The sequence below is a fragment of the Mus caroli genome, unplaced genomic scaffold (assembly GCF_978045245.1).
Source record: "Mus caroli unplaced genomic scaffold, Mus_caroli_1 scaffold_4, whole genome shotgun sequence".
Lineage (NCBI taxonomy): Eukaryota > Metazoa > Chordata > Mammalia > Rodentia > Muridae > Mus > Mus caroli.
In genome coordinates, this window is record NW_028227259.1 from 139,219,216 (window position 1) to 139,232,190 (window position 12,975).

General features: G+C 50.9%; 1 protein-coding gene and 1 long non-coding RNA gene across 2 annotated transcripts; one reads left to right on the forward strand and one right to left on the reverse strand.

The window, feature by feature from the left end:
* The first annotated feature begins 305 nt into the window (after window positions 1-305).
* On the forward strand, window positions 306-2,981 carry Abhd11 (abhydrolase domain containing 11). Its single transcript, XM_021162669.2, has 6 exons — window positions 306-683; window positions 826-961; window positions 1,683-1,856; window positions 2,006-2,176; window positions 2,283-2,464; window positions 2,699-2,981. The coding sequence occupies exons 1-6, from the start codon at window positions 556-558 to the stop codon at window positions 2,829-2,831; spliced, it is 924 nt and encodes a 307-aa protein (XP_021018328.1). The 5' UTR covers window positions 306-555; the 3' UTR covers window positions 2,832-2,981.
* Window positions 2,982-3,059: 78 nt separating this feature from the next.
* On the reverse strand, window positions 3,060-4,004 carry LOC110294949 (uncharacterized). The gene is made up of 4 exons (XR_003836652.2): window positions 3,919-4,004; window positions 3,500-3,594; window positions 3,233-3,353; window positions 3,060-3,143 (listed from the first exon to the last, which is right to left on the reverse strand). It is a non-coding gene; the product is annotated as an uncharacterized LOC110294949 (long non-coding RNA).
* Window positions 4,005-12,975: the final 8,971 nt, after the last annotated feature.

Consider the following 12,975-nt stretch of genomic DNA (forward strand, 5'->3'; position numbering starts at 1 on the left):
GGTGTGGCTAAGAAGCCCACGTCCCGGTGCCTGGCAGTGGCTACGACCGTTGAGTGACGGCGCGAAGAACGTGCCAGTTGGTGGCCCCGCCCAGGGCGTGGCAGGGGCTCACAGATCTGAAGGGGATTGCATATTGTCCCAGAGGAGGGACCAGTCCCATATAGCGCTTCCCTGGTCCTGGTCAGGAACTGTTCTCTAAGCGGCTCAGTGTCTGTAGGAATTGCGTAATGGCGCAAGGGGGCAGGGCTAGCGCTGTATGGCTACGCCCAACCTGTTACCAAGCCAGCTAGTCCTACAGACCAGGCTCAAAGTGACTGCTGGAAATGCGTAACGTGCAAGGGCTGGGGTCAGCACGTCTGGCGGCTGCGTCCGAGAAGCTTCTGCTTTGGGAGGGGGCTGAACTGACTCCGGGAGTACATTAGACCACGTGACCTAAAGTGGCGCCTCGATGGGGGGGCGGGGGAAAAGGCGGAGCCCTAGTTGGAATAGACAGAGCTCTGAGAGGCGGAGCGTGCGCAGGACAGCCCTAGGAAGCACACTTTGCGGGCTGTGGGCATGCTCCGCTGGGCGCGAGCGTGGAGGGTCCCCCGTGGGGTACACGGTGCCTCCTCTCCCAGGCGTTTGGCGGTTCCTGTCACGTTCTGTAGCAGCCGCAGTAGTGGCCAAGAAAACGCCGATCTGAGGTCAGCCAAGGGCACTGGGAGGGTTGTTCTCCACTGGTCCACTTCGCACGCGGCTTAGCTGGCCCCGCCTCCCCTTTGGCCTCGCCCCTTTTCTCCTTCACTCTCTCCTCCCCCTTACTCCATGGTGGCCCCCACCTTCCAGGCCGCTGCCGCTGTCTTATAATCTTCTAGATGGAGACGCGACACTCCCAGCCATCGTCTTTTTGCATGGGCTCTTCGGCAGCAAAACCAACTTCAACTCCCTTGCCAAGGCGATGGTTCAGAGGACTGGCCGGAGGGTGAGCTTCCGGGTGGGGCGGTGCATGGGTGGGCGGGGCCTAAGGGGTAAGGCTGAGGGCAGTGGACCTAGTTTCAATCACTCAGGTCTGGGTTCTTGGTGACCTGAAAATGGAAAGTTTCAGTGCACAGTAAACCGTAAAACATCTATGAAGAGGCCTGGTCCTGTAAGATGCCCCACAGTTAATCCATTTATGTTACTGAAACATAACAGGTCTCTTTGTCAGGTCCCAAAGAAACTCGGGACAATTTTGTGGCACCTACTAGCATTCCAAAGCACACTCTAGCCTCCTGGCTTACTCAGTACGAGTGGCAGCTCTCTGCTCTTGTTACCCCCGACCCCTTACTATAAACCTTTCCAGTCCAGAGGCTTCCCGTCCTCCAGCTTCTCTTTCCTGTTAACCCAGCCATTTAAGCCATTTGCTCCCTGGCTACTCCGATCCTCTTTTGGTCCGAATGCCCTCTCTCCTTGGCACCTGAAGTTCTCATTTGATCTCCACATGTACACCATGGCACGTGCTTGCGCAAATGTAACTTGCACACATGCATACATGTGTGTATATAATAAAGCAACTAAGGAAGTTGCTCAAGATTGACCTCTGTGTGCACGCACACACACATACTTCTCTCCATGAAGAGGACCATGACTGCTCCGTGGTCCCTACCAGGCTTTTCGTTGTCTGTAGTCAAAGTAACACCATTCCTGTTTCACCCCCATCGCAGGTACTGACGGTGGATGCCCGGAACCACGGTGACAGCCCCCACAGTCCAGATGCAAGCTATGAGGCCATGAGTCAGGACCTTCAGGGCCTGCTCCCACAGCTGGGTCTGGTGCCCTGTGTCCTCGTTGGCCACAGCATGGGAGGAAAGACAGCCATGCTCCTGGCATTGCAGAGGGTAAGCTACACCTATCTGGGTCCTCGTAATGCACTCTAAGCCCATTGATAACGTGGGACTCATCCACGCTTTGGATGGCCAGGTCCAGAAACTCTGCTGGCGGCTCAGAGTTTGTCTTGGACCTGCTCTGGTCTTATTCTGTCTTGCAGCCAGATGTTGTGGAACGATTGGTTGTTGTAGACATAAGCCCGGTAGGAACCACACCTGGATCACACATTGGAGCCTTCATAGCAGCCATGAAGGCTGTTGAGATCCCAGAGAAGGTGCCGCACTCCCAAGCCCGAAAACTGGCAGATAAGCAGCTTAGTTCGGTTGTCAAGGTGACGCACACTCCCCCCTTCCCTTTCCCCATGGTGTGTGTTAGAGGAAAAAGTGGTGGGTGGGCCTCACAGGGAGCCCCTTCACAACTGCCAGGTCTCCCCCCAGGAAGCGGGCATTCGGCAGTTCCTGCTCACTAACCTGGTGGAGGTGGGTGGGCGATTCTCCTGGAGAGTGAACTTGGATACTTTAGCTCAGCACTTGGACAAGATTCTGACCTTTCCTCAGCAACTTGAACCCTACTCGGGGCCAACTCTCTTCCTGCGTGGTGGAAATTCTACATATGTACAGTAAGCCAGTGTGGGACCATAGGAAGGGGCATACTTGGCCCACCACCAGCTATGGGAGCCTGCGTGGGTTAGGGGAGGGCTTGGGCATGGCCACGGGGTATCTGGGAGCCTGGCAACACCACTGGGCATGAAGGCTCATGCAGTTCTCTCTCTCCTGTTCTCTCCCTCCCTTTCTCCCTCTCTCCACACCTCTCCATTGTCTTCCATCTCCATTGGCTTCACTATGGCCGCCAGACCTAGCCACCACTCAGAGATTAGGCGACTCTTCCCTCAAGCCCAGATTCAGACCGTGCCTAACGCTGGCCACTGGGTCCACAGCGACAAACCCCAAGACTTCATGGATGCTGTCACCAGCTTCTTGGCTTAAGAAGTAGCTCCTTGGAAGAGCAGCCAGGGGACTCTAGGTTTGGGATCTGTGCCATCTTGCTTCTGCACCGAAAAACTCAGGGGCACGGAGAGGGTCCAGGAGTACAGAAGTGGCCCAACACTTTAATGAATAAAGACAGTTTCCCTTTAAGCCCTGGATCCGTTTTCACCACCGTCGCCCCCACTGACCCCGGGAGAATTGAATCCAGGAACTTCTGCTGGGGCTTGTGTTCTCGTGTGCTCCCAGGGTGCCTCTGGGCTCTCCCTGCAGCTGACTCCGCACCCGCTCTCGAACCATATGCTGCATGTCTTCCTGGGCACGGGAGAGAGAGCAGGTCCGAGGCAATCCCTGGGGACGGAGGGGTGTCTTCCAAGACTCCCGAGTCAGAGGCCCCACCCTACCTCCCAGGCCTCCACCTCCTGTTTCAGCTTCAGTTTCTCCTGCAGGACCTCCAGCAGCTGAGCCTCCACTGTGCGCAGCCTGGCTCGACAGGAGTCCAGCTCTTCTTCCACCGCGCGCTTCCTACAGGCAGCGGGGGATGGGGGTGGGGGTGTTCCAGTGGCTGTCTTCTGGAGATATCTGGAGCCCCCTTCCTCTCCTCTAGTAGGAGTGAGTCTCCCCACCTTCCCCTCCCCCACACCACCCCCATCCCTCGGAGTTTCTCTCACTTAGCAATGGCTTCATCCCTCTCCTGCAGTACTTGCTCCAGGGAAGGTTCCGCCCGGGTGTCCCCCAGTGCTCCTGCTGCTTGGGATTCTGGGTTCTGTTGGAGGGTGAAGGATGAGGAGGCAGTGACCTGGGGCTTGTCAGAAGGAGAAGCCTCACCCTGGGTCCTTCTGCCCTGCCCCTGCCCTGCCTCACGATATTTCCACTCAGTTTTACCACCCTTTGCCTCCAGGGGGTGCTGCGCCCGCATCTTGTAAAGGAGACCCTTAGTCTGGCTAGCCGGGAAGTAGACTAGGGGACTTTGGGTCTTATTCAGGAATGGACTGTTTCAGCAGAATGGACAGTGTTTGAAGCTCCCGAGGAGAAAGGAGTTCCCACACAGCCCTACGGAAATGCTACTGAGTGCTCTGGAGTCGCTTACCTTTCTATGCTCTTAGAGAGTCAAGGCCTGGTGACTGAGACTTGTCAGTTGGTTGAGGCTAGAAGACAGAGCCCTTTGCCCTTCCAGGCCAGGCACTCCCTAGCAGACTCCACCTACAGGAGGACAGCCTGGGGCAAGGAGCAAGTGCACCTCCCTCTTACATCTTGGAAGGCCCCAAGCCTTTTCCCCAATTCTTGCCATCCGTCGCCTCCAGGGGGCGCTCCACCCGTGTCTCAGAGGAACAGACAACCTAGGTTTAGTTCAGTTGTAAGGCCGAGCATCAGGCAACCCCCACCCCCACCCCCGCCCCAGCACGAGGGGTTGACTCTGTGCTAGCTCTTCAAGGAATCATCTGCCCCCAGAATTCTTATCCCACCTCAAGAGGAAAAAAACAAAAACCCAAGGAACCAGGCATGCTTAACATTTATTTTTATGTTTTTTGTTTTGTTTTTCAAGACAGGGTTTCTCTGTGTCACCCTGGTTATCCTCTGTAGATCAGGCTGGCCTTGAACTCGGAGACCCACCTGCCTCTGCCTTCTGAATGCTGGGATTAAAGGCATGTGCCACTACCGCCTGGTTCATTACCAATAGCTTGAATCCCACCTTACCTTGATGCTGTTATTAGTATACCCCAAACACGCAGTGCCTGGGAAGCAGTCTAACTGAACTCAGCATTTCCAAGCTGAGGGACTTTTGTTTGTTTTGAGATAAGGTTTCTCTGTGCAACACCACTGCTTGACTCTAAAATGACCACCAATCCATATTGGAAATAGAAAAATACTTTTGAGATTTTGAGCATCTCTTTTTTTGTTGTTGTTTATTTGTTTTTTGTTTTTGGTTTTTTGGTTTTCTCTGTATAGCCCTGGCTGTCCTGGAACTCACTCTGTAGACCAGGCTGGCCTCGAACGAACTCAGAAATCTGCCTCCCAAGGGATTCTAAGCAAGTGCTCTACCACTGAGCCACGCCCCCAGCCCCTCCCTGGGGGATTCTAGGCAGGGGCTCTACCACTGAGCCACGCCCCCAGCCTCTCACTGGGGGGTTCTAGGCAGGGGCTCTACCACTGAGCCACGCCCCAGCCCATAATATACCATTTTGTGTAAGGGACTTGAGCATCTCAGCATCCTAGGATTGGATAATGGTAGAGAGTTTTTTTTTTTTTCCTCTGAGTGGCCTTAGCTATCCTCTGTAGACCAAGCTGACCTTGAATTTAAAGGAAACTCTGCCTCCTGAGTGCGAGGATTAAAGGCACCTGGCGCCTGTTTGGTTTATTTATTTATTTATTTACTCTATGTATACGAGTACACTGTAGTTGTCCTCAGACACTCCAGAAGAGGGCATCAGATCCCATTACAGATGGTTGTGAGCCATCATATGGTTGCTGGGAATTGAATTTGGAACCTCAGGAAGAGCAGTCAGTGCTCTTAACCGCTGAGCCATCTCCCCATCCCGGTTTACACCTGTAATCCTGCACTCGGAGGCAGAGGCAGATCTCTTGAGTTTGAGGCCCACCTGGTCTACAGAGCTGAACTGAGTTATGCTGAACTAGGTCCCGCTCTTTCCCCCAGACAGGGTTTCTTTGTGTATAGCCCTGGCTGTCCTGGAACTAGCTCTGTAGAGGCAAAATCACGTTGAAATCTTCTCAGAAACTACATGGAAGATGCATTCTAGGGTTGGTGAGATGGCTTAAGTGGTTAAGAGCACCGACTGCTCTTCCAAAGGTCCTGAGTTCAAATCCCAGTAACCACATGGTGTCTCACAACCATCCGTAATGAGATCTGACCCCCTCTTCTGGGGTGTCTGAAGACAGCTACAGTGTACACATATAATAAATAAATAAATCTTAAAAAAAAGATGCATTCTAAAGATAGGATATATGTGTTACTCTTTTTCCCTCTCTTCTGAATCTGGGAAAACGCTCATATACGTTAAAAAGAAAAGAAATTGCTTTACAGTTTTTCCCCTCTTCATTTGTGTTTCCTTTTTTTTTTTTTTTAAAGATTTATTTATTTATTACATGTAAGTACACTGTAGCTGTCTTCAGACACTCCAGAAGAGGGCGCCAGATCTCGTTACGGATGGTTGTGAGCCACCATGTGGTTGCTGGGATTAGAACTCTGGACCTTCGGAAGAGCAGTCGGGTGCTCTTAACCACTGAGCCATCTCACCAGCCCCCATTTGTGTTTCCTTATGCCATGTCGAAAACATTCCTTCGCTGCACAGGGGTAGCTCCGTGGCTGAGCCCTTGTTGCAGAGTTCAGTTCTCAGCACCCTTGTCCGGTGGCTCGAGACTTCGTGTACTTCCAGCCCCAGAGGATCCGATACCTCCAAAGGCATCCATGAACACAATAAACACTTCGGGGGTGTAGCTCAGCAGTAGAGCATCTGCCTAGAATTCCCCCTACCTGAGGGCTGACTTGGTAATAGGGTGCATGTGTGAGACTCTGGGGTTTATCCCCAACTCAAAAACCACGTTGCGGGTAAAGCTTCCTCCTCCTTCTCCAGGCACATTCAGCCCCTATACTTCTCTGTCTCCCTCTTTCACTGGCAGCGGGGGTGACACTGCCAGGGTGTCTTTGCCACCACCTTCTGAAGGGAAGGCAGCTAGACAAGCGAAGCAGTACCACCTTTGGCCTGAAGGTGGCAGCAGCCCCCAAGAGCAAAGATCCCATGAGCTGCCCCTACTCCCTCAACGTGTGAAATGGAAACCCTCCCCAGGGTGGTGGGCAATTCCCAGGGTTCCTTTATTAAAAAAAAAAAAAAAAAATAGCTGTTCACTTGACTCCGCATATGTTTTCTGTTCACTCTATTGACACCTCTGGAATTAAGGGGTGACCCAGTGTGGGTGGTGGTGGTAGCGGCACTGGCATGGAATCCCGGCATTGGAGAGGTAAAGGCCGAAGAAAATGAATTCAAGATCACCCTTGGTTACATATCAAGGTTAAGGCCATAGCAGGCATAGTGGTCAAGCCTTTAATCCCAGGACTCAGAGGAAAAGAGACCAGCCTGGTCTACACAGAATAGTCAAGGCTACACAGAGAAAACTTGGCTCAAAAAACCAAAGAGGAGGGAAGGAAGGGAGGGATGGAGGGAAGGAAGAAAAGAAAGTAGGAAGAGGCTAGCCTGGGGTAAATGAGACAGGTGTTTTCCAGCCCAACCCTCATCTGAACTCCAGGGCACACTTGTCTGCTGGCTTTCCCGTGGTGGAGCTGTGATGGAGAGCTCAAATTTAAGAATACCAACCACAGTCCAGGGATATCCTTTCCCCTGTGGCATCCTTATCCTCTCCCTCCCTCCTCCCTTCCCGTCTGTCTCTCTGCCCTGTGAGATAGGCACCCTGAATGGCCTTGGCTGTTGTGGAACTCACTGTGTAAACAAAGCTGACCTTGAACTAGGTCGCTGCCTTTCTGCATTTGCCTTCCCAGAATTGAGGTTAAAGGTGTGAGCTACACAGAGTTTTATTTTGAATTTTAAGTTTATGAGTATTTTGCCTGATGCCTACGGAAGCCAGAAGAGGGCGTCAGAGCTGCTCTTCCTTAGGGGAGCTGAGACCCAAACCCAGGACTTCTGAAAGATCAGCAGGTACTTATTTTTTATCAATCAATCTATTTATCTATCTATTGGGGTTTTTTTTTAAGATAGGGTTTCTCTGTATACTCATTTTTTTGTGTTTTATCTATTCATTTATTCATTTTGAGTCAGGGTTTTTCTGCACAGCCCTGGATAACCTGGAACTCACTAAATTCAAGGGATCTGCCTGCTGAGTGGTGAGATTAAAGGCATGCGCCACCATAGTCTGGCTTAATTTTCTCTTTAATTTTGTGGATGTGGGTCTGTGCCATAAGTGTGGGTGCCAGTGGAAGCCAGAGATGTTGGGTCCCCTGGGGTCGTAGTTACAGGTGCTCATGAGCTGTCATGTTGTACTGGGGACTGGACTCAGCTCCTCCCCAAGAGCAGCGCTCTCTGTTAACCTCTGAGCCATCTCGCAGGTCCTGGACTACTTTAAAATAGACACACACACACACACACACACACACTATAATCAAAGCATTTATTTATGTATTTATCTTTCAAGACAGGGTTTCTCTGTACAGCCCTGGCTGCATTCTAGAACTTGCTTTGTAGACCAGGCTGGCCTTGAACTCACAGAGATCCACTTACTTCTGTCTTCCAAGTGCTGGAACTAAAAGGCATGTGCCACCACAGCCTAGCAACGCTTTTTTTTTTTTTTTAAAAAAGGACAATAACCGGGCTGGCGAGATGGCTCAGCGGTTAAGAGCACTGACTGCTCTTCCGAAGGTCCTGAGTTCAAATCCCAGCAACCACATGGTGGCTCACAACCATCTGTAATGGGATCTGATGCCCTCTTCTGGAGTGTCTGAAAACAGCTACAGTGTACTTACATATAAAATAAATAATAAATAAAATATTTTTTTAAAAAGGACAATAACCATTATTCAAATACTGAGTTCTGTTGGCCCCACCTTTAGTAGGTGTTACAATCCAGCTCTTTCTTTCACCACGGTTGTCTGCCACCCTGCCTTCAGGACACAGCTTATGAGTGTTCCTGCACCTCCCCTCAACCCCTGTTAACCTGAAACAGTCCTGTTAAAGCCTATGGTGGATTCTACCCACGCCTCTCTGCTCCCATGCCCAGCAATGATAGGCTAAGGTCTCTTGAAGCTTCTTGAGCCCACTTCCTCCATGGACTCAGGCTTCGTCTCTTCCCAGGTCTTCCTTACCCACAATGCTCCAGGCTTCCTCACTTCCCTGATGTCCCACACACATGCTAGACACGCTTCCTGGTCATTGCTGTGGTATATACTATCCCCTCAGCCCCAAGGGCTCTTCCCTGCATGGTTTACCCCTCCCCTCCTGAAATTTCCTCAAAAGCTGTCCTCTCAGCAGAGACCATTTATTTCAAGTGGGAGCGAGGCTGGACATGATGTCACCCGCCTTCAGTCCCACCCTGCACTGGGAGGCAGAGGTTAGGGTTCTTTATGAGTTTGGGGCCTGCCTGCTCTACATAGCAAGTTCCAAGCCAGCCAAGGCTACATGCTGAAACCAGAGCTATACCACGAGGTTCACTTTGGGTGACATGAAACTCTTGATTTATTTACTTATTTGTTTGCTTGTTGTTTTAGTTTTTGGAGGCAATCTCTGTGTGTAGCCCTGGCTGTCCTGGAACTTGCTCTGTATGTAGATCAGGTTGATCTCAAAACCAGTGATCCCTCTGTGTCTGCCTAAGGAGTGCTGGGATTAAAGGCATGTCCCACCATGCCTCCTAGTTGAGACTCTGAGTTAAAGAATATAAACATCAAAAGGACCTGGTGGGGTGGGGAGAGGTTGGCTCAGTCAGGGAAGTGCTTGTTTTTTTTTTTTTTTTTTTTTTTTTTTTATTATATGTAAGTACACTGTAGCTGTCTTCAGACACTCCAGAAGAGGGCGCCAGATCTCGTTACAGATGGTTGTTAGCCACCATGTGGTTGCTGGGATTTGAACTCTGGACCTTTGGAAGAGCAGTCGGGTGCTCTTACCCACTGAGCCATCTCACCAGCCCGAAGTGCTTGGTTTGAAGTGTGAGGATCAGTTGGATCATCGAAACCCACGTGAGAAAACTAGGAATGGTGGCACGTCCTTGTAGGCGCAGTGCTGGGGAGATGGAGGCAGGAGGATGCCTGGCCAGAGAGTATCACCTGCTTAGTTCCAGAGCAGTGACCAACTCGCTCTCAAAAGTGTGTGTATGGAGGTGTGGGGTGGGGCCTGGGGGTGGGGGTGGCTGGAGAATTGGCTCAGCAGTTAAGAGCACTGTCTGCTCTTGCAGAAGACCAGGGTTCAACTCCTAGCAACCACATGGCAGCTCAACGTTGTCTATTCTCCCGTCCCAGGGAACCCGATGCTCTCCTTTGGTCTCCTTGGACACCATGCATGCATGTGCTGCCCACATACACCTGCAGACAAAATACCCATACACACTTTTTTTTCCTGAGACAAGGTTTTGTTATGCAGCCCTGGCTGTCCCAGAACTAGCTTTGTAGACCAGGCTGCCTCAAACTCAGAGATCTGCCTGCCTCTGCCTCCCAAGTGTTGAGATTAAAGGCATGTACCACCACATAAAATATGTTTTAAAAAGACAAAAGCAAGTTAGCACAGAGATAGAAATTATATAATAAAGAATGCTTTTAAAAACCTGAAGAGCTGGGCAGTGGTGGCACACACCTTTAATCCCAGCACTTGGGAGGAAGAGGCAGGTGGATTTCTGAGCTTGAGGCCAGTCTGGTCTACAGAGTGAGTTCCAGGACAGCCAGGGCTACAGAGAAACCCTGTCTCATAAAACCAAAACCAAAACAAAGCAATAGCTGAGAACACCTAGGGCTGGGGGTGGGGGGAGAGTTGGGGGAGGAGAGAGTTAAAATGACAATACTCAAGCTAGGAGTCAGGCTGGGTCTGTAATTCCCATCCCTTGGGAAGCAGAGACAAGGTGATTGTATCAAGTTTTGGGCTAGTTTGAGTGGGCCAGCCTGTTATATAAAGAGGGTTACATAACCCTCTTTAGAGGTTAGGAGTGTAACACCATGGTAGAGTTCCTTAGAATCCCTCAGTGAGGGGCTGGGGGCGTGGCTCAGTGGTAGAGCCCCTGCCTAGAATCCCCCAGAGAGGGGCTGGGGGCGTGGCTCAGGGGTAGGACACCTGCTTAGAAACCTAGAATCACCCAGTGAATAGCTAGGGTCATGGCACTATGGCTCTGCAGTAGAGCATTCAACAATGAAAGAAAGAAAGAAAGAGAGAGGGGGGGAGGGAAAATATTAAGGAAGAAAAACAGCTTAGAGGGAAGTGCACACTTTCATTTCTTCATTCATCTTTTTTTTAAAGATTTATTTATTTATTTCATGTATGTGAGTACATTGTTGCTGCCTTCAGACACACCAGAAGAGGGCATCAGATCCCATTACAGATGGTTATGAGCCACCATGTGGTTGCTGGAAATTGAACTCAGGACCTCTGGAAGAGCAGTCAGTGCTCTTAACCACAGAGCCATCTCTCCAGCCCCTCTTCGTTTTCCATGCTGATATTTAACATGTCTGCGTGAGTGATGTTGGCAAGAGAGCATGGCTTTCTTCAGGAGGCAGCAGTTTCTCATCTTCCTGAAGTCTCACCCCACAGACAGACACTGAGTTCTGAGGACAGAGCCGTGACCCACTCCGCTCCCTACGTGTAGGAAATCCACTAGATTGGGGCTAGGCAGCTTCCTGTCAGTCAAATTTGCCATGTGGAGGACAGAGAGAGGAGATGTGCAAAGTATCCTGGCACACTGTGTGGCACCTGTACTCCCAGCTCTCAAGAGCCTGAGGCAGAAGGATCTTAAATTTGAAGCTAGCCTGGGCTACATAACATAATATATCCCAGGCTAGCAGTGTGAGGCGCTGTCTCAAAATACAAAGAAAAAAAAATGCTGGACTTGTAATTCAGTTGGTAGAATGCTAGTCTAGCTTGCATGAAACCCTAGGCTTCCTCCACAGCTCTGCATAAAATGGGAAAGGTGGCACACATCCGTAATCCCAGCACTTGGGAGGCAGGCTGTTGTAGACAGATGTTCTCTGAGCCGAAGTTCCACCATTTTCAGGAGCCGGGCTGGGCCTGTTCATCATAGATCTTTCTCAGAGAAGGAGGGAGCAGAAAGGTTCATGGGACTCTCAGTGAGTATCCAGGCACCCCTCCCAACCAGTTGTATACAATTCTGCCCTCCTGTGGTGCATGGGGGTGATGCTTTAGGGAGGGGCTAGGGTATAAATGTGGGGAGATCTAGGGGAGGGGCTCTATCCATGCAACCATGAAAAAATCACTTGGGGGACCTCTTAGGGTTTCCATTGCTGTGAAGAGATACTCTGTCCATGGCAATTCTAATAAATTAAAACATCAATTGGGACTGGCCTACAGTTTCAAGGGTTCAGTCCATTATCATCATGGCGGGAAGCATGGTGGCATGCAGGCAGAAGTGATGCTGGAGAAGGAGCTGAGAGATCCACATCTTGATCCACAGGCAGTAGAGGGAGAGCGTTAACCTCCCGGGGCATAGTTTGAGCATGTATAACCTCAAGGCCCACTCCCACAGTGACACACTTCCTCCAACAAGGCTACACCTCTTTGTGGATCTCTGTGGGGACCATTCCTATTCAGACCACTGTGGGGAGGGGGGATAGCTTGAGGGAGCATCCGTTCACCTGGAAGAAACCCCTCACCAATGGGAGTAAGGCCAATAGACTCATTGGTAGCCCACGGTGAAGTCTGGTTGCAATATACCTACCTGGTTTGTTTGGGGACCTTGGAGTAGGGGAACAATACAGAGGCAGGAAGATCAGGGATTCAAGGTCATCTTCAGGTACATAGCAAGTTTGAGGCCAGCTTGTGTGTGTGTGTGTGTGTGTGTGTGTGTGTGAGAGAGAGAGAGAGAGAGAGAGAGAGAGAGAGAGAGAGAGAGAGAGGATAAGATGGCTCATTGCACTTGCTGCTAAGCCTAAGGACCTGGATTAGTCTCTGGGACGCACAAGGTGGAAGTAGACAACTGACTCCAGCAAGTCGTCCTGACCTCTCTGTGTAAGCCGTGGTATTCTCATGCACACAAATAAATGATGTAACAAATATTAAAAATAAAATATAGCATAATGTTGATGTCTAGACAACCGGAAAGGCTATGGCTCTCTCCCGCGCCAGGACACATTTGTCTCCTGTCAGATTTTTCTAGGGATGGAGGGGAGGCTGAGCCCGTGTCCCAGTGTGCCTGTCAGCCAGCCATCTAACCTGCATTGAAAGTCTGGGAGAGGTGCCAGGGCCAGACACACTGGGCAGCAGGAGGCTGGATCCGATCCAGAACCGTGCCTTGGTAACTCTAGTGTACAAGGAGGTGTGGGTGTGCTTGGCTTGGGGTCAAGAAAGCCTGAGACCACTTGAGTGTGTGTGTGTGTGTACTCTGTAACAAGATGCTGGCAGGGAGCTAAAAGGTACATGTTCGCCAACCGGCACGCTCTTCACGTTGCTCTACAGGGACCAGCACACCGTTC

Excerpts from the sequence above, each read along its gene's own strand:
- Abhd11 (XM_021162669.2), top strand. The coding sequence starts at position 556 with ATGCTCCGCTGGGCGCGAGCGTGGAGGGTCCCCCGTGGGGTACACGGT. Across the intron at positions 684-825 it reads CAAGAAAACGCCGATCTGAG|GCCGCTGCCGCTGTCTTATA; the intron begins GTCAGCCAAGGG and ends CCCACCTTCCAG. Across the intron at positions 2,177-2,282 it reads AGCTTAGTTCGGTTGTCAAG|GAAGCGGGCATTCGGCAGTT; the intron begins GTGACGCACACT and ends GTCTCCCCCCAG.